Source organism: Callionymus lyra, chromosome 3 (genome assembly GCF_982586985.1).
Source record: "Callionymus lyra chromosome 3, fCalLyr1.hap1.1, whole genome shotgun sequence".
Lineage (NCBI taxonomy): Eukaryota > Metazoa > Chordata > Actinopteri > Syngnathiformes > Callionymidae > Callionymus > Callionymus lyra.
Window position 1 is genome coordinate 35,230,929 of NC_141820.1, and position 26,330 is coordinate 35,257,258.

General features: G+C 37.0%; 1 protein-coding gene across 1 annotated transcript in view; it reads right to left on the bottom strand.

The window, feature by feature from the left end:
• stt3b (STT3 oligosaccharyltransferase complex catalytic subunit B) overlaps positions 1-26,330 on the bottom strand; it is a 46,028-nt gene that overhangs the window by 9,030 nt on the left and 10,668 nt on the right. The window contains exons 2-8 of the mRNA XM_087787705.1: positions 20,914-21,022; positions 14,185-14,472; positions 9,809-9,874; positions 6,319-6,418; positions 4,587-4,685; positions 2,842-2,988; positions 394-442 (exon numbers count right to left, since the gene is read on the bottom strand). Of these exons, the coding sequence (XP_087643831.1) occupies positions 394-442; positions 2,842-2,988; positions 4,587-4,685; positions 6,319-6,418; positions 9,809-9,874; positions 14,185-14,472; positions 20,914-21,022 (858 nt within the window). The remainder of the gene's footprint in view (positions 1-393; positions 443-2,841; positions 2,989-4,586; positions 4,686-6,318; positions 6,419-9,808; positions 9,875-14,184; positions 14,473-20,913; positions 21,023-26,330) is intronic.

Sequence of the window (26,330 nt, forward strand, 5' to 3'; positions counted from 1 at the left end):
AATGTCAACTCCTCCATGCTTTCCTTTTTTCCTTCCATCACACAAATCACCTCCCTTTTAGTCATTCACTCTTCTCCCCATCATTTATCTTCTTTAAATATGTAACTCAATGTGTATCATGCAGGTAATGGTTCCAGTAACTCTTCATATGTTGATGTAAATCTTGAAAACATGAAAGGAAGAATATTTTCAATCAAACTTTCCCGTGAAGAGGATAAATCATCTGCTCTTTTTAAAGACCTTAACTTTATTTTGTACTGCTTTGCATTTGGTTGACATAATGAGTGTTTAAGTCTCATCTTCTTTAAGGAGAGACTTTACAATTTAAAAAAACAATGATATAATGACTTAAATTGGTCTAACTTTGAATAATAATTGGGCTGCAGAACTTACCCGGTGTCCCACAGAGAGTAGAAGCGACCACTCCACGGAGCAATGTATCCTGGAGGAAGTAATAAAGTACAATTAATAACGAGTCACAGGAAGAAGGTTAGCTAGTGTTCTAGTGTTTTAAGACACACTGATGCAAAATCAAGTCTCAATTATGGCCCATCAGGTCATTTTATGTGGCCAGTGAAACTAAAATAATTTCTAAATGCATTTGTAAAATTAATGTTTTTATGTGACCTATGGAACGCCAACACAATGATGAGAGACAGATAGTATTCATGTCAACGATTATAAAGAGAATTACACAACGGAAAAAAGACAAAGATGAAGGAAAGGAATTCTGAGATAATAGAAATTGAAAGAGCTTCCATGAATTAAAGACAATATCAAAATAAACACTCCGTCCCATTGGCATAGTGTACCTTTCGCTGAGAACTTTGTAGTAAAAGGAAGAAGAATGATTAAAAGCAACATACTCTCAATTTAAGTTAATATTTAAATCTCTGTCTCAGCTTTTTGCCGAAGAACATTTTACTCCAAAAGATGAAACTAGACTTATATTTTTAGGAGAAATATCTGGGTCAGATTTATCAGTGAAAATGAGGTTTTAAAAGACAGAACTGCATTTAATGAAAATTAAATCCCTTCATATGAAAGTAGATCAGTGCCAATAGATTGTTGCCCCAGAGACAAACTCGCACTGACTCATTAAACTGCTGGAAAAAGTGAAGGAAATTTAAAAAGGCTACAAAATGAAAAAAATGTATTATTCATTAGAACACTTCTTTTTGAAATATTGGAATTAGAACATCAAACTCAAATGTATTAATTAATACATTCATTTATAAAATAAAGGTTGAATTTCAAATGAAAGCAAAATATGAACATTCAAAGCATTTCATTATTATTCTGATTGCACTGATCGATTTTCAAGCTTCATCAACCATAACAATGAACCACGGCATTTTTGGGGATTGAAACTGAAGGAAGTAGTTTAAACCGTTTTAGTTTCCAAGAAGCTCAGACGATAAAAGGGGCACAAAAAACAGCTGATTTTTTCCGCCTACAGCCTCAACTGAGGCTCTGAGATCAATTTTGTAGCAACATGGTAAATCTGACACAGATTTCTTTGAAGTACTGCTACACTGTAAACACTGGGCGAGTTAAGAGCTCATGAGGCACCAGAAGACACAAATCCAAGCATTTCAGAGGTCGTCATGTTCTCTCTCTGAAGGAAGTTTCAGTGCAGGTAATCATTTATATGAATCAAGAACAGACGACCTACTTTAGCCTGAAGACGGCAAGATTCGGGGGAATGGCAAAGGGGGGTTTAAAAAAAGAAACGGGAGTGAAAACATGCAATGTTCAATATTTTTGACATCTTTAGCTTAGCTAAAGCTTCAGCAATGTCATGAACGGATAAAAAGAAAAATTACTGGTTTTAAATAGCAATCAAGACCAAAAGTTTGAATTAGTTCTGATTACTTTCACTTTTTAGACACAATGTCACACACAAACAAACAGCATTTGGACCTCGAGATGGTCTGCTCAACATTTATCAAGACTTGCTTACTATGCCATTGCGAGCCACAGCAGTTGAGCAGGAGGCAGTCAATATTTCTCTACCATGCTGACAACTTTGACACCCAGAGGGCTCTACTCTGACCATTAGCTGAATATACCATAGAAAACATGAAGGCTGAGCTGAAGCAGCACCAGGTATCAGGAAACACTGATTTATGAAGATAGAAATGTTGCTTTTAGAGTAAACCAAAACATTTTCTTATTACTAATTCACCTCGTCTGAGTCATGTGTCATCAGTATAATATTGGAGCTACATCTTCTGTGTTGCTTTTCAGTCTTGGTACCACAGCTTATGTTAGAACCGGTGTCATAATGGTAACAGATCTGTACCATACCTACATGATAATGTTCCACCCACTCCCACCAGCACATACCATGTCTTTTTGTTCATTCCCATGATGCTGCATGAATATACCCAAGTATATACAGGTGTATATACTGCTCACACAGATTAACTTGGTGCTGAAAGCTGTCAAAATGATGTACTAGGATGTTCTTTTAAGGCTGTAGATGGACTTTCATCTTAATATACTTATATCAATAAGTTAGCATTTGTAGTTTGTTTTGGCCAACACAGGCTGGGACTAATCCTTATTACAATGTCTTTATTATTGTAGAAACAAGTGTAGCATCGTCTGATTTACTTCAAAAGGCGCAAAGATTAATGAAGAATAATTTGGTCTCTGTGACAGTCCTTGATGATTTGTGCAAAACAAATTTATTACAATTAGCTTCTTCTTCTTCAAGGTCAGTGAAACGACTCAAGTGATCACAATTTTTGCAACCACACATTTGGATCTAATTGCTTGAAACTTCACTGGCATCCAAAGAATTTGAATAAATACAGAATATTTATATATACAAACCTGTGTAAGTGAGGTAAAGGACTGTGAGGAAGACCACACCAGCTGCCAGAGACACGCCGAGAAAGAAAAGGGTCTGAAATTCCTGCTTGGTCAGTCTGTCTTTCAGGTACTGCAGGAAGGCATAGGCTTGGAGAAGTGCAAACACACCTAAAGGGAAACAAGGATGGACGAAAATTAAATTTTTGCATAGCTCAGTTAGTGAAGAAGATGCTAAAGGTTGTTTGAAACACCAAGTGCACACACACACACAATCCACTGACTTTTTGTTGAGTAAAGACTAGAGCAAGACATGCAAATATATTTATCTCCTAATACCAACTCAGGGATCTCACAAATACTTATGTCCTCTCAACAAGTCTAGGGCAACATAGGCCAGATTTCTACTGCTGAAGCGTTGGGCAAAGATACCTTCTGTGATACTACTATGAAAGGCAAACATGTTTCAAACAAATGAAATATTTAGATAAATAAAATTTTCTCTCCATCTCTCGTTTGTCTTCAGGCATATTTTTGTATTCCTTTCATCCTCTAACTTGCACTTCCTCCCAATACAACAGTTTTTTTCCTGGGATTTCTACAGAGAAAAATTGGGAAGAAAAGCAGTGGGCTTCCATTATTGTCAAGTCCCACTTGACTGTACCCTCACCCAACCCCCTACAGCAGGCCACACTCATTTCTGAGGTTACACTCCAACCTCCTCCAGAGCAGCTACAGTGCCAACACACTTGTCACTATACACAACCCTGCTGGCTCCCTTCAGGGAATGACACCTCAAAAGGTACCGACAGGTCTCTTCTGTCCCAAGGCACATCAGGAATGTAGCCGCCAGATGTTCCAAGCAGCTGCTAACCCAGGACATAAAAACCCTCACTCGGTGAAAGTTAGTGGGAAACAGAACGCTGGGCAATGCAGGGATGATTTTGATTGAGTACTCTTCAAAGCACCCCATAATACAGTCTGTGTTTTTGACACCCAAAAAAACATCAAGTCACACCTGCTGAAGTGTTGCAGAATATGCTGCCAGTGACAGTTCGAATGCAATCTGGACGTTACTGAAAGCTAGCTCCTCGCACAAACACACTAGCAGCCATCCCTGCTGTCAGGCAGCAGATGGGTCGAGACACAACTGTGAACAAGCTTTAATAAACCAACATACAGAAAGTGAAATTAACTTATGCAGGAAGCTCAATATTTTGAATTGGAAGGGGTTTAAAGCAGCTGACAGACCTAGATAAGCCTCTAGAATGTATTCTAGATCCAGGAGAACATTTAATATTAAGAATAAAATCTTTAAATTCCATGTCTAAATAATAAGGACTGTATTAATGACAATCTAATTTGGAACTGAATCCTTGAGCACTGACAGTTAGACATAACAGACAAGAAATCACTACACACTGAAAGAAAAGTTATTAAAAAGTTTACAGACATCTCCTTTTTGTCCATTTTGGTTTTTCTATAGAAGATTGCCATTCTTTCACAGGTGTTAAATAAGATAATAGAACTTTAATGGTTCTTCTAAATGTTTATCCGTTTTAGAAATTGAGTTCATAGTTAGGACACACATTTAAATAATGGTTGAAACTTAACGGTCCGTGGGTTGCAAAGAGCAAACTTTTAATCTAACTCTGTGAACATTTAAAGAATAAGCTGTACATTTTTCATACCAAAGTATGTACAACAAAGCAGCATTTATAAAAATGATCATAAAAGTAAAATTAAAATCCTTTGATGGAGGAACTTACCGGCAGCAGCCATGTGCTCACTGGTCCTGATAGGTTGGAAGCCCACAAAAGGGATCTGCATTGACAGTACAAGGCCCACTATGTAGAATGTGCTATAAGCTGAGGAGAGAGAAAAAATCCACATAAATAACTTTTATTAACACGTCTTCTAAAAATATTACTAAGAATATTCAAGTACCAAGTTGGGCTTCAAGTTATTAAAGTAAAAAATGCAATGCCATTTATTGAAGACGTGAAAACCTTCTCAGCACAGTGTGATAAGGTCTTGTTTGACAGAATTATGCACAGTCTTCATTTAGATTTCACACTTCTTGGAGAGCAGTACTTCTAGCCAGTAACTCAAAGGGGAAAGATGTATTGAAGGCGAAAAAAAGTAATGTAAGCACATATTAGAGTGGCATAGAAGGAATTCTGCAAACCTTTCTACGAGTTTGGAAATAGCGTAAAGTTTTGATAAGATTCAGATTAACTTTAGAATTGCAGTGCTGAACCAGAATTATATCAGCACAGCAGAATATGTTAAAAAAAAGTTCTTAAAACCGACTTTTGAAGAACAATCGCCCTGAAGATTCTGCACTAGCACGCATATTCTCCCTTCTATAGCCAAAACTGGGCCAGAATTGGGATGGCCACTGAAAGGCACTAAGAGGTAAGTTTGCACACACAGCAGTAACAGAGGTCTTACCCCAGTTAAGTCTATAAACCTGGTTAAGCCATTTCTCCCCATTAACATGAGCAGGAATGAAGTTAACAGACTGCAACAGTGAATTAAAATAAATCTGCATTAGTGAGTTTAAGAATGTGAAAGCTGAGTTTACTCAGACATGGAGCAGGCCAGGAGGCCCAGTATCTCCAAAACGCAGCATTAGGATCAATCCCCACCAAGGCAGGTCAATGTTGCCCGTGGTTCTGAGATAACGTTTTAGCAGGTGCAGATAAAATGATACAACTATTCTTCAGTGTAAGGGCTTGAAAGGAGACATTAGATTTGTAAAAATGTAGTTGTCCTAATATGACCCATCACAACTGTGTTGACACTTCAAACATGTCAAATTCAGGTCATACAAGGAGACTATTGGGAGAGGTAATTGCATAAAAAGGCTAGAGTAAGGAAGTTTTTAAAAAGTTCAGAAAGACAATGCCAGTGTGATCGGCTCTGGAGAGAAGAGGTGGCAAAACCATAAAAACAATGAACACAAAAAATGCTTAACTCAATATTGGAGGGATCACATACTGTACAATGTTTATGCCAACAATTGCCTTTTTCAATTTGTATTCATTTGTTTTATTATTAATTATTTATACTATCATATAATCCACCCTTGGCTTGGAAGTTGACTTTTGCTGCCATGTGCACCAGAAAGTGTCTCCACTTATAGAGATCAATAATTCAATCAACACCAAAATGTGTGAGAGTTGACCAAATGGGTATTTTATTCAAATCAGTACAGGTTTGTGACCTCAGATTTTGCAATTATTTTAAGGCGTATGGTTCAGAGTCAGCTTTTGTTTGTGTATTAACTATTTGCTTTTAATGGTTGAAGAGTGGTCGGTTAATATTGAATGTTAGTGGGCGGACATCGGTGAGGACAGACTTTTGTTTGGAGTCAAAGAAATAGACAAGGCTGCAATTTGTCTTTTGGCGATGCTAATCATCAAAAACAACCTAACTAGAGGGACACAGTCTCTCTCCACAAAGTAGTAACCTGCAGGTGTCATGATTTCAGCTTACCAATGTAGACTCTTTTGCTGTAGCGCTGCATCAGCAAAAGCACGAACACATGCAGAGGAATCAGGTTGATAATAAACACGTATCCTCCCCATGCAGACACCTGCAAAAAACAAGCAAAATCAGTCAACAAATGACAGGAAACATCTCCATTATGGAGGTTGACAGACTATTATTAACTTGAAATTATAATTGTAGCCATTCAGATTTCTGTTGAAAAGTGACAAGTCAATTGTTGAATGAAATGTTGATTTAGGGATTCCAAACATACAGAGCCAACACATTAGAATGGGAGATACAATAAAACCAGAAAAACAATAGGATTGTACCATTTTTGGCCGATACCAATTGTGAATTCACATCAAGCATTTTTATAAATTATTAAATGTATTTCTTAAATAACATTAATGACTCAAAAATGTGTTGCTTTTAAAGGAAACAAACTGTGATTTTCCAGAGAAATGCTCAATACTATCTTACATAAATTTGTCCAAGTTCCAACACAAACAATTGAAAATCAAATGCACTCTCATTTATTTATGTCACAAACAATGACAAACTTCTTTTAACAAACTTCCAAACAATTTCAAATAAAATTGAAACACTAGATATTTATCTTTAAAGGTCGTTAAAATATAAGCTTTTTGCATTTGAAAAGTAGACAAACTCCTTGTTGGATTTAAATTGGTAATGAGCCAATAACTTTAAAAGCTCAGACAAAATTATGCATTTTCTGTTTCGAGGTTCACTGAGGAATACAGCTCTAACTGGGTGTGGAGGTTCAAAACAACTCAACAAAATCTACCCTGACAACTTTGCAATTGCCTGTACTTGAACACATAAAAGCTCAAATTGAAATAGCGATGGCTGTAAGTAGCACAGAATGGCTAAGATGGGAAAGAATTTTGTGGAAATGAGAAATGACACCCAGGGGGAGGAAAAAAAGAAATTGAACTATGCAGCATCCCCATTTATGCTTTTTTTTAGAGGAGAACTTGACTATACTGCTTTGACAAAAGTAGACCCACATTTTCTGCTTATCTACAAAACATGTCTGTCAATTATATAGATTAGAGGTATTGCTAGTTATCCAGTAAAGAAAGCATAATAAGTTATTTGCATATCACTTTTTCAAAACAAGTATTGTCAATTCGCAGGCTCTACTCAGACAGGAAAGCAGACACAGTGCTGCACCATCTCAACGGAACAATAATACTCAATCAAGGATGATATTTAACCACTACAAGCAGTCATACATATAATGATGAAGTTCAAATAATTGATCCCCTTGAAGGGGTTAACTTCATAACTTCAACACAATCATCATCTATGGACTTCAGCAGCCGCTTTACCACTCTGGGTAATCATTTTCAGGAACAGAAATGATAGTTTGATTTAGCTTTAACGCCAACACAACTAGAATGCTCATGTATAAATTAGAAATACACAATACATTAAACTACAATCCATCGTAGGCAAACTGCAGTCACAAATGAAAAAATGTTTGGAACTTTTTTTTCCCCAGTCAGGACTTTTGTTGCTTCATACCAGGTTTTACCAAAGTCTGCAGGGAAAAAAGGAAAAATAATGTATTTTTAAATAAGGATATTTTTGAAGTGTGCTTTTGCTCTAAAGAAAGCTTCTTTTTTTTTTACTGATTTTTACAAAACTCATATTTGAAAAGAAAAGAATATGCAGATAAAGTACAATGATTTAAACATTAGATCACAAAGAAATAGTTTAGTTTCAAAAGCAAAACAATCTAGCACTCCAGAGGCACTGTTGATCCAAGAATTCTTTTTTTGCTCTGCTTTAACACTGCACTTACATCTTTGTGGATGAAAGCCAGATATTGGTGTTATTGGAATGTGGCTAGTAACGCTCTATGCTTTGATCAGTTTCACAAAAATGTTCCTCTCTGCCCTCCGTCCTCTGATCACCACAGCATTCCTCCGTGTACATGTAGCCATGAGCCCGCTGCATTTAATTAGGATACACAGCAAACTGCCTGGCATAAGGCAGAGGGAGCCACAGTGAGTAGTTAGGGGAAAATATGCCGAGATAACGGATACAAAGGGGGTAAAATTACATACATTATTTGCAATGACAGAAGAAAATGTGATATAAAAAAAAGAGGTCACGGCAAAATTAGATCAAATAAATTGAGGGACAACAAATTAAATATACTTTATAGAGTCATTTGTTATTCACGTATGAAGGGGAAAAATAGGCCAAACACCCTTTGAAACAAATGATTTATTCTGGATATTTTGGTAAAGTAAAACTGATTTTAAATGTTAACACAAATCCATCCGCTCAAAAGTGCAAATGTAAGTTTATTGTTATATATTTGACAGCCGCAACAATCTACATTTACATCTCCAGCATAGAATCTCCTTTTCTTGCCCTTTTTCTTCTCCTACTAAGCCACTTCTTCTAAATTTGGCCATCCCAATCCCCATTTCACCAATGGGCCAACATGATCAATGAGGAAGGATTTTGGTAATCTTCTACTTTTGTATTGCTGCCAGTTAAAGATTTGGCTCGATGGAGGTTGACGTGCGGGATTTCATAAGTGCAAACGATTCAAACAAGCCAAGGATAAGTCAGCAACCAAGGGATTATCTCCATGTCATCTCCCCAACTATCTACAACATACTTATTGATGTTCCTGCAAGTCACTCTCCAAATCGCTGCCACTAACCGAGAGCCAGAGTGCAGAGCAATCTTGGTACACATGGGATTAGTATGATTCTAAAAATTTGACAGCAGCTCTTGACACACAGAGATTGATATGTCAGTCTAAACCAGGGCTGCCTACACAGATTTCCAGTATGCAAGTTACTTGTAAAATGTTTTCCTACTACCAAAATCCAAACATGTATTTATTAACAATATTATACAATACTCCTGTAACAATTTCCCCCATTGTGGGAAAGATAAAGAAGCAAGTTGCCAAAAAGATTAAACGTACATACAAATAATAATAAAAATGATAAAAAAAGGAACAAGTTAAAAAACAATAATATTAACATGTCTTGTTTTTTTTTCCAAGTTATTAAATCTACCCAGAAAACCTTTGCAAAGTGATCTAAAAAGCACACCTGGTATAAACCAAATGCTAGTTTAAAGTATTTCCTAGAAAGTCTAAGACAATTTCTGCAATTGTCTATTTTTTCATGAAAAGAAACTTATGCAACATGTGAAAGATGAACTCAAAGGTGGTGTCATCATTGCAACATGTGGTTGGGAACAGTCTTTCTCAACAAGAGAGGTGAAACCTTCATGTCTGTGTTTTGAAGGGCAGCAACCAAGTGCGTAGTTTAATTTGATGATAGGAAAGTTCAGTAAAAGTCATTATCATTGTACCACAGTGATGCAGAATATTTTCCTAGCCGTGTCCTTTCTATCGATTTTTGTGAGATTGAGTCAGCACTCTTTAAACTAACATTGGACCCACAAACATTACATTTAACACAATATTATCACTTACCATATAGAAATAGGACAAACAGCAGCCAATAGTCCAAAATACAGAACCTGTCTTCACCGATTTCACCTGAAAGAGAAAACAGTAAAATTGGCATTAAAAATATTTAGCATTTTCACTTGATTTGGATACTGTTCAGTTATGTACCACATTTTACCGCTGTCGTCTTTGAGCTTCACTTAAACAACTGCAGAATTTAGCTTCATGCTAATGTTACACAGATCAGTAATTGTGATGTGTTAAGATCAGGAGGTTTGTAGTAAATGTAATACAATCTTAAAAGGACTGCATCCATAAAACATGACCAAAACATTAATTTGATACATCCATTATTTACATGGATTTAAATAAATATTGGGAAATTGCAATTGGAAAAGCTCACAATGAATGAATGTTAAAATCAAAGCTGGGCTTCTTTGGCAGAGCAGTGTATTTGAGAAACTATGATCTCCAGAGGGAATAATGAAGTTTATCTATCCATCTATTCACAGGCAGAGATTAGTGAAAATAAAAATAGATTAATTGCCAAATTAGCCGAACTTAAAAGCACATTATAATAGAAACCCTGAGCAATTGTGACAACTTTGCTAGATGCATGTTTAGGTGTGAAATGCAAAATTAAATTTACCTCCATGCAAAATAAATAAAATTAAAAACACCAAAAACAAAGTCTGTGGTGACCCGATTATACTTCAGTTCAAGGAGATGGAATTCATAAGCTTGTAGCTCTTGTTTGTTTGTTTAGAAGGAAACGTCTCAGAAAACTGACATGCACATGGGAAATGCACAGAAACCACCAAGCACATTCATCCATGTTGAGCGTTTGGTTTTACAATTTCTAGAGGGAAATCAGGTCTCATGTCAGAGAAAGGCAGCAGCTTCTGCACAGGTCCCCTCAGGCAGTAGTCTCAGTCAAGTCATGCCAAAGCTAAAGTCTATTTAAAGCATGAGCAAGCCATGTTCAACTGGTCTCTCCAGACGCTGAGCGCGATGTGAAGTCTCTTATACAGACTTGAGAACGGCTGGTTAAAGAGCCAAAAGATATGTCTTAATCGGAGTTGAAAGAACTTCAGCATGAAGGAGTAGATGTTTGTGTTCAGACAGAAAACCTCAGAAAATGCGAATTTAATTTGCAATGCTCATTAATCAATACCCTGGGAGTATAAACAATATATTTGTGAATCTGTAAGTCTTGTACCAAACTTCCTGCAGTGGAGAAGCTCAAAATTCCTTGACACTTGAAAGAATGATTTCCTTTTTTTAACACAGACTTCTCATAGATTCATTTTATGAAAAGAAGTTCTCTAAGGGAAGGTTTATAGTTTCAAGTGCTTTCAGAGAGATGAAAATGTGCCATTTGATTTCATATACTTACTGCATATTTCTTATTACACATTCTGGGTAACGGCAAAATCAGCTTTTTAGTTCAAAAATACACGATTTTAACACGTATAAGTCATCAAAACTTCAGTCTATGCTAAGAATCAGTAACTGGACATTTTCAGAGATTTGCCTCTGGTTCATCATCATCATGAAAGAGTGAAACACGAACGACCTTTAGTAGCAAGAATGCTTTTGCCAATCAATGTTGATGTTTCTGGTTACTGGAAGATCTCAGCAATTATGTAAATGCTTTTGATGTTATTGCAGGAAAGTGTGCTGCGAACTATAATACAAGTAACAACAGGGTTCATAAACACTGCTCCTATTATCCAATAGTTAAGCACATAATTTAACTCAAGCACCATGATTGTGTATCATAGGAGCCATGGTGTTCAAGTGTGTAGCTTTCCTCACTGGGAAAGGATTCAATTATAGATTATGTGCGTGTGGATATGTGTTGGGGGGTAAACCCAGATTAAAGGAGTGGAGTTAAATGGGTTATTAGTTGATAGAAGAAGGATTGCTATAATGACGGTTTGGGTAAGACTTTAGAACAGCTCCAAGCTTTGTGCCATGTAGAGAAGAGGAAAAAATGACATTAATGAGATAGCAGGAGGGGACAGGAAAGAAAATAACAGAGCAAGAGTGAACATTGTCTGAAATGCAAGGAGAAAAAAGAAAATGGAACGGCGACTGCGTGTAAATGACACCGATAATGGGAGGCCACGGTGTACGGGATTAATGATTGTTTTCGGTGCCCTTGCCAAATAGAAGAGTGTATGAGATTCAAGGTGGATGAATAGAAGGGGGGATTTATTTGACAGCACTGCTCGGCTGATGACACATCAGCTTAAAAGACATTGATGACTGGCTCCAAAAGCACCCGTCTACTTTGGAGATGTATTATCCAGGCACAAAAGATGACAACAAGTAATTGTGATGAAGTGGATGGAGCAGACATTTCCGATACAGCATGATGCACATTTCCTGGTTCGAGACAAATGCCTACAGTGACAGCTCTTGGATGGGTTCTGAACATTTCTTAGTGAATTTTTGTGGTTGTGTCAGGAATAGAACCAGATCCAAGGTGAAAAAGTAGGAAAGACATTCAGCTGGGAAAAAGTAGCTGCAATGTCTCAGCCTTGTCAAGCAATACTATATACTAAATTATGCATCTCTGACGGTAGAGGTTGCTTTAGACAAAACTAGGGAAATTTATTTAAAAATATATACATTGGTTGGATGTAATGCATGCTTTTTTAAAACGATTAAATTAACAGCCTGGCAATTTTACATAGCATCCTGTTTATGTACATTCCATTATTATTGTATTTATTTGATTGTCTTTACATCAATTTATGGATGTTTGTATGGATGGAGGCCTTATTGCTGATGGATAAAATCATTTCTCCTTTGGGGATCGACAAAGTATCCATCTATCCATCCATCCATCTATGAGTTTCTTTGCACCGTAAGTCATGTTTTAGAATAATAGGCTAGTGTTTTTTAAGATCCAAAATGAGGATTACTCTAAAAATACACTCAGTCAAAAAGATTGTGTTGCCAAATGGTCTTCATTTTTGATACTAGAGATGCAACCAACACTATGAAGGGTTGTTTTTTTTAATGTGCTACACATTCACAAGACAAAAGGTTATACATTTATTAGGAAAGGATTTAAAGTTGTGGATCTAACGCCTTAATGATTCAGCATATACTGGATTTTGAGAACTACACGAGAAAATAAATAATAAAGATAACTTAAGCAGTTTGTCAACACTGTCTTACGTTATTAAACATAAAACTTTATTCTGTTGATTTGAACATACTTTCAGAATTATATATTGTGATTTTCTAATTAAATGAAGACGCTCTAGAAATAACCATTACTGACTTACATTAAATTTTAAGACAGTAGTTAAAACCATTAAAGTCTAGCACATTATAAAGATTGTTATAAGTTACTAAACATGTTCATAGACATTCATTACCTCTTCTATAAAGCCTTATAAATCAAATAAATGTTATGCAATGACATAGATGTGACCTTGCTTTCTTATATATACTAACTACAGTGTAAATATAACTTTTGCTTTCAATATTGGAGAGTCTTAAAGGCCACGTTATTAGCAGCTTCCAGAGTGGCTTTCCTGGACTCCACATGGTCAGTTAAGATCCCCTCTGTGCCCGTTAATGCCTTTGTATAAATAATTCAACATCTGATGCCGAGAAACACAAAAAAGGACCACTTTACCAGATGCTTTGCTCCAAAAACAGAACAAAGGGCTTCATGGACACTACAGGTTTTTTTGGTTTTCTAAGGTCATTAATGACAAACTCCTATGCTGTTTCAGTGACTGGTAAATGGTTTCATTGTAATTAAGGCGTTCAATATTAATTGTGCTTGAAAGTGTTTATCGTTATGAATTTAATTACTGAAAATATAACCCTATGTTCAAACAAAAAGTAAACATAAAATGCTTCAGAAAAAAAGATGGTAAAATGCTATTGTTGTTGCTGTTATTATTCAGTAAGTGGTTAAGTGGAACAGTAAATTATATTGAATATAGTTGGCTGTGAATTTAAAATCAAATCAAAACAGAACACAGAAGTATTCAGCATTCAAGCTTCACGTCAACAGGGAGCTTTGCAAATTTCCATTTCTTCCAGTGCCAAGAGCAAAACTCTTTCACACTAAGCCATGGTGCTAACTCTACATTGGATATTAACATTTATGTAAACCAATATAATAAAAACGAATGTGGGTTAAAGTGGCATTGAATAAATTACATCCCTGCAGCTGAGTGATGTAGTTCATATCTTAAGATAATCAATAAATGGATTTATAAATCATCCAATAGTAAATCAGGTACTTGCTGATGACAATTTCCTAGTTCCAGTTATAAAAACATAGCAGCGGAACCAGCAAGGATGAGTTTTATTTTATGGGAAAATTATATTAAATAAATGTGCATATATTTCGATGATATACATACCCAGAGGTAATAGGTGAACTGCAAGGCGAAGATGGCAATGCCCTCGTTGTCAAAGGAGCCAGCAACAGAGCGGGAGATGTATCCTGGGACGATGGCAATGAAGCAGGCTGCCAGCAGCCCGGCCCCCTGGTTCCATAGCTCCCGTGTCAGCAGGAACGTGGAGATGGCAGTTAGGCCACTGAACACGGGGGCCAGAAATACACAGACATCACGGATATGGACAGAGATGTGGAGCAAGTTGAGCACATAGTGGATGAGGCCCGCTGTCACCATTAATCCTGGATACACCTGTGTGAGTCACAGAAAAAGATAGGGTAAGACACAAAAAGTAAAAGGGACAACAGTTGATGTAACAAAGTGATGCATCATGGACACAGAAGTCCAGTACACAATATACAGTAAGTAAAATTAATGAATCAATAAAACGTAATGAACCCAAGCTTGATCAAATTAATTAATATGATGCAAGGTGAGTATTTGTGTCTACACAATCATTGCATCGTGGTACTTTATGCTCAGTTTAACTAAAGGTACAACTACGAAGAATAAAATTGCAGCTTATTAATAAGCTTAATAAATGTCATGGCCTAATGACGAATGTCTTTTTTTTAAGGGATTTTCTCGTTTTCTTTTTGCTCGACGGCCCCCAACAACATTCACAGAATTTAATGTGGCCCTTGAAGAATTATAATTGCCCACCCCTGCTCTAAGACTATGTCATTGACAGAATTAACTTTGGTTGTTAACTCTTTACAAAGTGCTTCAAACCAGAGGGTCCCAAACCAAAGGGCCGCAGACCAGTCAGTGAGTCTATGCCCGAAAACATCGGCACAGCATGCAAGGTCTGTCACTCTGAACAAATTTGGTAACAGTGACTCGAAATTAATATGAACAGTTCCCATGATGCGCATCACAGATCACACTGGCCGACTTCTACAATGGGGGTTTAACATTGTTTTTTTGCTACCTAGCAACTCCCTGCTGTTCCCACTGATTTGGCTGAGCTGAGCAGCTGAGAGCTAGCTGGTTACACACAGATATTACACTCAAAAACCTACCGTCTTTGCTCAACTTAATAATCAGCAGTCACTAAATAAAGAAGTGTGTAGAAAGTCATCATGGGAGTTTACCATTTTTTAATGGCACCATAAGTAAGGTGGGTGCGGTAATAAGCGCTTCTTATTTCAGTCTTTTTCAGCAGACCAGGATGTCCCTGATGCACAGAAGACATTATCAAGGCTATCTGACTTGTCTTTAACAAACTCAGTTTCTCTCGCCACCAATTAGAAGAAGCCTCAGGGCCCCTGTGGTCATTGGGAAATCTACTTTAATAACAATCAAGTCTGGAGGGGGTTAAGAATTCTCTAAGGTAGATCAAGAGCTTGCTATCCACACTCAACTTCACTTGCTTCTAACAGTCATAAGGTACAATAGAAGAGTCCAATTAAGATTAAAACTGCTCAAAAAAGACGAACCCATGCATTTTCTATCCATTTTTGCAAAATGTTTAACTTTATACGCAATAACTATCACTAAAAATATGGACTTTTACAGTGAAAAGACTACATCATATTCAAGAAGCCTTCTTTCTGCCATTTCTTTGGCGAAGAAAGGGCTTCTGACAGTCAGCCTTCAGGGATGGGAAGGTTTGGAGAGAATATGGGATTTAAAAAGAAGACTACAAGAATGGTCTAGACAGAAGTAAACTTTGCTGTCACATTATCTGATACTAGTTCATCTCTCGCTCTTCAAAACGGACCCATTTGGCACTTTTCTTCTACAGCACTATCATTTAAACGTGTGCATGTGTGTGTGTGTGTGTGTGTGTGTGACTAGCATGTGTGTAAGCCAGAGAATGACATAAGATAAAGCTGCAAAAATTAAAGCAAATATCTTTGTAAGAAGGCTAGGAAGTTAATGCTTTAATAGCTCTATTTTACTTTGATTCCCCTTCCAACACAATAACCATTTATTGTTTATTATTTTAAAAAATCACTACACCAGTGTTATAACCTCTAACACAATTGAACAACAAATACAACAAGCTAAACTAATGGTTAATAGGTAAATGATCAAACTAATTTTAAATGCCTACCTTGGACAACATGCTTCGAAAATGAGCACACGGCATTTCATACATACATATCCACGGATAGAAAAGTTGGATTTCAAGCAACAGTTCATGTCAGGTAAATGCAGCACCTACGTTTTGAAGTGAGTGTGAAAAACACTCATTATTATTTCATGATGAATGTGCGAGTGTGTGAGTCAAAACATATTTATGGTGTCACGCATCAGAGAAAAAGCATTTGATTCATGCAAATGTGATTTTGCCAAAAAGACAAATAATAGTAACAAAAAGCTGTTCTAAAGAGATGGCAAAAAACCATACAATTTGTTGTCTGCACGCACACTAAGAAGCACTTCCCATTTGTTTAACTAATATGTAACACAAAACTATTTTTGCTGATGGTTACAACTTTCACAGCTCTGTTCTGTCAATCACAAAACTCAAGCAAAAAGCTTGGCACTGATTAACAAAGTACTTACTTTGATTCTCTGGCTCTCAATGATTTCCCACTGGAACGCATGACTCAATGCTATATTATATTAAAACCTGTCTAATATGTAAGTAAGTAATATTTTTAGAGCGCTTTTCTAGACTAGGGTCACAAAGGGCTTAAAGAATTAAAACAATATGCATGAGTTTAAGGTTATGGATCAAAATTGGAGTTGAAAAAAAAACATACACAAGTTATGCAAATGTATACGTTGTGCATTTCTCTATGCAGATTCAGACAAAACATTTTAAAAATTAAAACACTTCCCTGACATTTAGAGCAAAATGATTATTCATTGTCTGGATGTCGTTTCCCTTTCCTCTGCTATTTGAACATTTCAATTCAACCCACCTAATAAGAGAACTATTGATGCAAATACAGAATCTCAAGAAATGACAGACACAGCGAGGTGGAAATGAAGGCTGAATTCAATTAGAAGACTGGAAGAAAGAAATGAACTGTGACATATTAACTAACACTTTGCTTAAAACTATAAACTGTGCAGCTTGAGCAAACAAATTATCATTCCTCCCTCTCATATTCATCAACAGACATCATGTTTTCTCGTTAGATTATCACCAGCCTGGCTGACAAATGGTTATTCTATTCAACAATAAAGTACATGACCAATATTAGCCTGTCGGTGGAAGCTGCACATGCTCTTGAGCTTGTTTAAAGTGTTTGGAAACCACTGACAGATAATTCCATTAAACATGGATATACTTTTTATTAAAGAGTGGTTAGACAGAAAGTAAGGTGTTGAGGTCAAGCTGGATGACATAAGCTTATGAATTGAGGCCATGAGGTTTGCAAACATCAAATTCCAGTACAGGCTGATAAACGTCCTACTTATTTTTCCCTCTTTTGACAAGCGCTTCATCTCCAACCTTCAGCAGCTCATTTGGCTTCCCCAGAGATACTTCTATAACGCGAGCTGTCACTGTCGAATGTTCTTTTGGCTTCGCTGCTAAGAGCACTGTTTAGGCTACTTTTGAGAAGCAGAATAGGATTTTGTTCCTGTTTTTTAGTCAGTAAAATGTATTACATGGTGCTGAATACAATCTAATTGGGTTATTGTTTGGCCTTTTTTTGGTGTGAGGGAAGTTCATTTTCCACTGCATTATTCACTAAGCAAAAGCAACAAATTGTTATTTAAATAAAAGACGTATTTAAGCATACATTCAAATGAAAACAAATCTTTATTAAACGAAAAAGAAAAAACTTAAAATAGTAGAATAATGACTTCCATCATCCAATTGTATTATCATTTTAATCATTAAAGTGATACTTTACTTTTTCAAACTTCACTTTATTTCTACTCACCCTCATGTCTACTAAGGGTTGGAATTATTTTCAGAGCAATCAGATCCTTTTTGGAGTTATCGATAAAAAAGTATGTTTTAATAAGTGGCTGGCTACCAGTGGACAAATTTCCTCCAAAAAGATTCCTTAAAACATCAATATGCCTCCGTCATGTTCATCTTGTATTGAAGCCTCGACAAGAATTGTTCAGGAAAAAAAAAAAATGTTGTCTAGAACTCTAAACGTAATGAATTACTCCGAAAATAATTCCAACCCTTAGTCGACATGAGGGTGAGTAGAAAATGAGTGAAGTTTCAATTTTGGCTGAACTAACCCTTAAACTTCTATTAAATTACTAAATTTCCCGGAGAAAATCTCCAGAGGGATTAATAAAGTTAATCTAATCTAAATTAGAAACAAAGGACTGCGGAACAGGCCTGGTAGGAATAATAACATGAACAAATTATTATAAATATTATTTTGCAGGAATCTCACACAAACTAGAGTGCAGATATATATAAATAAGGATAAATCTCACTCAACCACTACACATCTAAACATGCAGACTCGGGGTAATTGCACTGTACCATTTCACTCTTGTTCATAACAAGTTTTCTCAAACAAGGCTGTCAGAGATGTCCGCTGGTACTGGGCTCACACTACATGCTGGTGGTTGTTGTTGCATCGTTAGCGAGGCAGCTTCTGCCGCAGCTTCTTTTCTGAATCCAAAAAATGTTCAGGTAGATTCATCTTTGGCACCAAGGATGCTTGGTCTGCGTCTTCTTTTGGTTTCGAACAGCTTTAATGATAAAACTTACTGCGGCTGAGGTTCTCCCCGCCTCACACTCGGTCAAGTGTCATTTTAGTGTCAGCATCTACTATTTTATTACTATTAGGTAGCAGCTGTGACTTTGGAGGTGCATACCGCCAACTGATGAAGTGTCAGCTTTTTCCCCCTCAAAATTCCATTCCATTCATCGTGATGTAGATATAAGATGTAAAAATAAAAAAGGTATTTTGGCTTCCTGTATTATTTTAACCAGTGTGCTATTAAACAAGGTAGTTGGCATGAACGGTTGGATTTCCCAGGCAATTTCATTGAGAGCACATTCTTAATGCAAAATCCCCCCAAATATCAATAGTAGTTCATCTCGTCTTTTCAACAGAAGCACAGAGGAGATAGATTCGTTATTCTGAGCTTAAACACTGGTTTCTGGTTGTGCAATTCTAACCAAAAGGCCACTCTTGGATTTACACTACTGTTTAGTTGCATTTCTAGAGTCCGTTGGTAGAGTTACTTTAAAAATCTATTCCAAGATAACAGTATTTACATTCTTCTCACCCTCATGTGGACTAAGGGTTGCGAATGTCCATCTTTTAATGAAGTCTCAACGAGAGGCTACAAACAAGCTTAAAATGGAATTGTTTTAGTTTTTCCTAAACAATCAATCTCTCCTACCAAGCAGTACTGAGGTATTTGGATATTTTTAAGTGTGTTATATTGAAGGAGGATGAAGACTAAAGTCCTATTCACACGGGATAAGTATGACCTGGGGACCTCAGTGTTTTGTAAATTGCCCCCCCCCACTCCTCTGCGTTATTTTTAGTGCATTTGCTCGGGATAAGCAATGTCTGTTAAATGGTCATTTTTACTGACATTATCTAGAGATACAGATGTAAAAAGGAGCGCAATTACTGAAAGAGAAAGTTAGTGTAACCAAGCGTTCTTCGTTTCGAGAAAAGAAAAAGAAAGTGGACAACCGTTTATTTTCTTTCGTTTCTCAACTTGTGCAGACACTCAACAGCGAGAGCGCTGCCCTGCACATAAATTTGCCCCAACATTATTCTTACAGAAGAGACACAGTCTGTTACAGTAGTGTAACCGAGTGTATTTGTGTGGGCAACAACGAGGCTGGTTTGTAGCTGCACGTCTACTTTACTTTATTATCACCAGACGTCTGTGTTTGGTGAATTACAGTAGGTAATTTGCGGTGGAATTATTACATTACAAATCACAGATATGGCGCATTCACATGGGATTAAAACTCAGATATTCTCCGTAATCATTACAAATTACCAGAGGTCCCCAGGTAATGCTTATCCCGTGTGAATAGGGCTAAACACAACTCAGCATCAGCCGCTTCATTAAAATGGACATACATAAATCCCCAAACCACCTATAAAAATAGTTGGTTACAGAATACTGTTACTAATCCAGTACTCTGGATATTTGACACGTATGTGATGCATTTGTTACCCTTAAACACACAACGCGTCAGAGTCACTTAAACTAGTTTGGTTTCTAACCTGAAACCATTGCAAGCTTGAAACATTATTTGTGTGATGTTATATTGGGTATAAATCACTTGTCAAACTGCCACAGTGAGAATACTGGGGGAAATTAAGGAATAAGAGATGAAAAAAGGTACAGGAGGAGGGGTAGAAAGAAGGGAAGCATGAGGAGCAAATTGAAAAAGTGGTTAAATGGTAACAAAATTGTGATTGAAAATATAGAAAAAAAAACAGATGGCAAAAGGGAAGTGAACACAGCATGATTATTGGATGGTGAATTAAAATGACAAAGAAACCTTTTTAATTGGTTCATCCCATTAACTTTTTAGTTGTCGCTGTTCTAAGGAATCTTGAGGGCCTGAAGGCCAAACTGCTGAACCCAGCATGCACACCATTACTATCAAGATAATATTTCAGACTGAACACCTGGCATAAGTACCCTCTGCATTAAAAACAATGCCCATTAACGTCTTTTATTTCCTCCTTTAAATGTTTAAGACAAACCATTATTCATTCACTGTGGAGCAGTGAACCAAAGTAACAGCTATTTCCTGTGAAGTGTGGAGATACTTACAGTGCCACCAACAATCCTTCCCAGGGGATACCAGGCTCTTTCATCGAACCAGTTGAGAAACTCATAGAAGCCATTTGTTGTGAGATGATGTGTTGATCTGTAGTTGAACCTATAGTGGCAGGAATAAAAAGGAATAAAGAAAGGAGTTATTTTCTGGGCCAACTGTCAAACAATAAATACAAAGAAACCATTTAAGTTGTGTCAGGAGACAATCTTTTTACAAACGTCATTATTTTTTCTCATTCTCTCGATGTATTTTATATGGTAAACACAATTTTCTGAAGAACAAGCAACAGCGTTTGAGCAAAGTGGAACGGCAAAGACATCAGTGAGGCATGAGAAATCCAAATGGTCATGGTGAGAAGACACATGGCGTTACAGCGTTAATGTATTAACAAACCAGAAAATCAAGTTCAAACAGAGAAGCTCGGCTGGAGCACAATAGAAAAAAATGCTGGTGTTGGATTGATGGGTCAGAAAATTGAGGGTGGAAATTGGTCTTTCTAATAAGTGCTCGGATAACACTGTAACAGACTGATGAATATTAGGAGTGACATATTTTACTCTGTGGGGATCCCTGCAGGCGACTTAATTCATATTAAATCATCACTTCGAGTGAATACACAATTCCTGTTGAAATAAGTCAGTGGCTAAGTGGACTCTGTTGGGATTTGTAAGTATATTTCTTACTTGCCATCACATAAGGGAATATTGAAAACATCTCTAGCTAGCAGGATAAAGAGTACAATAACAATAGTAAAATAGTGAAACCGTGTGGTTTCATTCCATAATTCAAACGGTTCACTATACACGTCATTTAAAATAACATAACATCATATTAGCTTTAATAATTTTAGTCCAGATTAATCATTTTAAGATAACAAAGTTCAATATTTTTTGTCTCATTTCAGAATGTGAAACCCATATATTATATAGATTTATTACATATAGAGTGAAACATTTAAAACATTTATTTATTACCATTTTGATGATTGTAGCTTATAGAAACATTTCAAGAAATAAATGTCTTCAATGTTTAACTCTATGTGTAATGAATCTATATAATATATGGGTATCATCTGCATCTGGGGAGGAGCTATCATGCACTTCATCTGCTTCTCTGCTCCCTGATGACAGTGTTCAGAGGATGACTGTCATCATCCATGATGGACAGTAGTTTGTCCAGAGATCTCCTCTCAGCAACTGTCACCACAGAGCCAGCCCTCCTGAAAAAAATGGTGATTGATATCTGTGATCATTAATGATCATCATTGACATCAATAACATCTATCAAAATAACTGTAGTTATCATTTTCACCATTATCATGTGGCCTACTAGATTGGTATCCTTAGGTGGTTAAAAACTCCATTCATCAATTGGCTACTACTTTAAACCAATGCAAGGTGACAGCCTTGCCTCAAGACTCCAGTTACCTCAATGGGATTTGAACACAGAACCTCCAACATTGGAGTAATTACGCAGAGAGTGAACAAGCCACACAAGCAGCATCACTTTTGAGAGTCACCTCTTGGCCATGATAACATTGTAAGACAAAAAGATGTACAGCCACTGAACAACTACTCACGGGATTAAACTACCTCAGATTATGCTCTAAATTTGGTTTCATGCCTAAATCACCCAAAACTCACAACTTCACTCTTCTGGCTCATCTAATTGCTTCATGCAGGTGAAAGGGTGACCCAAATGGTCCTTTGACAAGCTGCCAACACTGTAATGGGGGCAGAGTGTCCGGCGTGGCCACCACTGCCTGTCAGGAAGTGACACTTGGTGAATCATATATCAATGTATCATCTTAATTAGGTGCGTGAGATGGCAATAAATCAGGTGGGAAATGGCATACTGTGCTTTATCATGACAGCAGTTAATGTCAAAGGACAACCAACAGACAACACATCATAAGATTTCAAACGCAAATTTTTCCTGGCAATTAATTAACTGAAGCTACTACAACAAAAACAACACAGATTAAACCAGCAAGGTGGAAGTTAATGCACTATGTACAGTTAAGCCAGACAGTTTTACCACACAAGGCACAGTACACTCATAACATTTTAATTAAGCACATTTACTTACATTTAGAGGTGGAAAAAAAAGAAAGAAGTATAGTCTGCCGATCTGTCGATCAGTACACTGTCTGACTCAATGTATCAGTCTTAAGCCTTGTAAACAAGACCATCAATTGCTTTGATGATCATCTCATCATCCACTCCCATAACACTCGTGAGTAACCCCTGCACGGTCTGCTTTTCACTGTTGCACCTGATACCAGATAATGATTTTGAGGTCTCAACCCTTTGTGCCACAGCCATTCAAAGAAATGGCATTTCGAGGTTCATCACATGGTAGACCCCAGTTTGTACTTGATGACCTACAGAACACAATCTAATGACCAGACCCAAACAGATGACAAAAATCGAACCCCTTCAGAACAAAAACTACATCTGATGAAATGTAAATAGGTTGCATAATTTAAAAAAAAAAAAAAGAAAAAAGGTGAATTCAGTTTACCCCTGATGCCAGACATCCACCATCTTTCGACTGAGCTCAAAATTCACGACAGCTGGACACACATTAGCCCTGTTCTCTGGGGGTTTATCGACGGATTAGTATGCCTAAAACAGTGCAGCCAATGGCTCATTTTATTCAAAGCCTGATCCTGACACTTCTTTATTGGTACTTTACAAGGCTTTTGCTGAAGTTTGTTCAAAAATATTTTAATCTGTAGAGAAACTTCAGCTGCAAACCAACATCAAACATCCTTTTCAAAAGAAAGTATGAAGGTCTTTGTAGAAGGTCTTAAATTGGTACTTTACTTGCAAGCATGGCTTTGTACATTTCATAGTCATTATCCGGTGCGTCTCCGGCGAGTGCTTAAATCAGCCAATGTTCATGAAAACAGGGCCTTCAGAGTACAGGGTCAAGAACTTGATCAGGTCTAGTCAGATCAGTACCAAGTCATCCGTTATCAAATGTTGATTCCATGTGTGCAACGTTGATTGATTGGATTGACACATTAAAAAGAACTCTCAATTTAAACAGATTTCTATGAGCCCTTCACTTAAGACTATTAAGACAGCAGATGGAAAATCAGGATGATGGGTTTAATACTAGAGATTAGGGGCAAGTACCAACATCCAAATCTAAATGCAAAAAGGATAACTGGTTGTTTGTCCTAGTTCAATCATGGATGGGTTACTAAGGTGGCTGAGCCTGAAAATAAATATATCATCAGGAGGATTATCTCAATCAGCAGTGGAAAAAACCTTATATTAAGGATGTGGGGAATAAGGTCTCACCTTCAATTTAAAAGGAGTGTTGAAGGCTTTGCTCTGGTTTCCTCCCACAGGCTGTCTCTGTGTGCCCTGCATTAAGCTGGCCAACTTCTCAGAGTGTCCCCCGCATATGTACTAAAGTACCAAAGAGGCTCCGCCCCTATGATAAGGAAATCCGCAGCACTGACATTTATTCAGCATGCTAGGTTGTTTTTTTTAAATGATCCATCTATTACAACAATGCTTCCATTTGTTTAACAAAAATAATGTCTGCATTTTTAAAGATAATGACATTTAATAAATATTCTAGCAGCCCCACCCAACTATCTTGCAATGAGTGTTTACGCAAAGCATAATGACAAAGAGAATGGATTACTCTGGAATATACAAAAGTGAATGGAGGAACATATAGTAAAATACATTATTTCTTTTTCAAGGCAAGAGGAGCAACTTCCTCTGTACAAGAGTCACATCAGCAAATTTAATCAGAGAGATGACCATGTAGTCCAAAAAGTCCACACGGAAACCAGTAATAATCAAAGTTATTATTTTCATGTTATTGAAAACCACACAACTTTTAAATAAACTGAAACATAATTTACATTAACAGGACAGATAGTTTAAAGAGATATTGATCATCAAGTGAAATTTCAAGGACTTGGAAATTATGATGAAAGTATATTTAAATTTAGAAGTTCAAAGCAGTGGGTAGGACAACTTGTCCCCAGAAATGAAGTACCAAGGTATACCATCTTTAATAATACTCATTAAATGAATGATGATGTGATTAGGTCTGTAGGTTATGGTCATTCATTTGAATTATTAGCTTATTTGCTGCTAATCATAAGGACAAAAGCTTAAAATCACCTTCTGCCAAAAGCAGATAACCTTCTTATCGGAAGTTCATCTGGCCAATATTTTTATTCAAGGTATTAGTGTTGAATGGCCAGAAGCTACAGCTTAATCAATAATATACTTATCAATACAGTTCTATCTATCTATCGATCCATCTATCTATCTATCCCTGCATTAACTTCAAACATTTATTTGAAAGTAGCATGACAGAAGCTTCATTAACAATGTTTGGGGCTCCAATTAAAGGCTCAACCAAAGAACGATGAGGCGTAAGAAAAACGTTTGAAAAATACTGTCTTTATTCTGCTATTGATCCGTTTCACAGCTTCCACCATAGAGAAAACCGATGCTGTGTCTCAAATCACATACTTGCGTACTCAAAGTTAGTATTTCTAGTGCGTAAGTGCGTCTCAATTCCTAGTATGCAAAATTGAGTGCGCCATGCACACTAAATTGGTGAACTAAAACGCCCACAAAACTGAGTATGGTTCGATGGACACTTTCTACCCTAAACGGCTGCCATCTTAGTGACGTTGTAAACAATGTTACGTCATATATATATATGCATATACTTAAAGGTGCATTTTCAGCCAGCAGTAGAAGGATGACATGTCTTCGATGCTGATACCAGCGTAAATATCTTGCGAATATTTAGTTTCTCATATTTTTTCTTAATTTCTTCTTCCAAACTTGCAAAACGTTCTGCCAGCAGGTGTTGACAATAGTGTTCCTACAGCTGGTTGCAAGCATCGTTAAATAGTAGTAGAAGAAGAAGCTGTCGCGTTATTTCCTGTTAGTGTGTAGCGGCAGTGTTTGATTTGAGTTGCTTTACGTTATGAACCTCTCAATGAGATAGCTCATGGTATGATCTCACTATTCAAATTTTGCTCCTGCTCGTTTTCCCGTGATCCATTGCGGCTCTCTTTGAAAATATTTCAGACACATCTGCACTAGAGGCCTATATTAAATTATCATTAGATCATAGTGTGTCCAGGTGATCCAAGCCTATAACTGCTCCTCAAAGCTAGTGGTACCATCAATGCACCATTTTCAGAGAGCATTAGTGCCGTTTCCAGAGTGGGATCTTTTTCCACATCTGGAGTCTGGATGGGAGACATTTAATTGACGTACTGCGTCCACAGTGGTTGGCAGCAGAGGCTTGGGTAGGGTGCTCATCCAGCATGTCCCAGAAGCCCCTTGGCATCAAAAGCACCGCTGTGAAGAGGCTTATTAGAAACTTGGCTAAAGAGGCACAGCAAGTGAGTTTC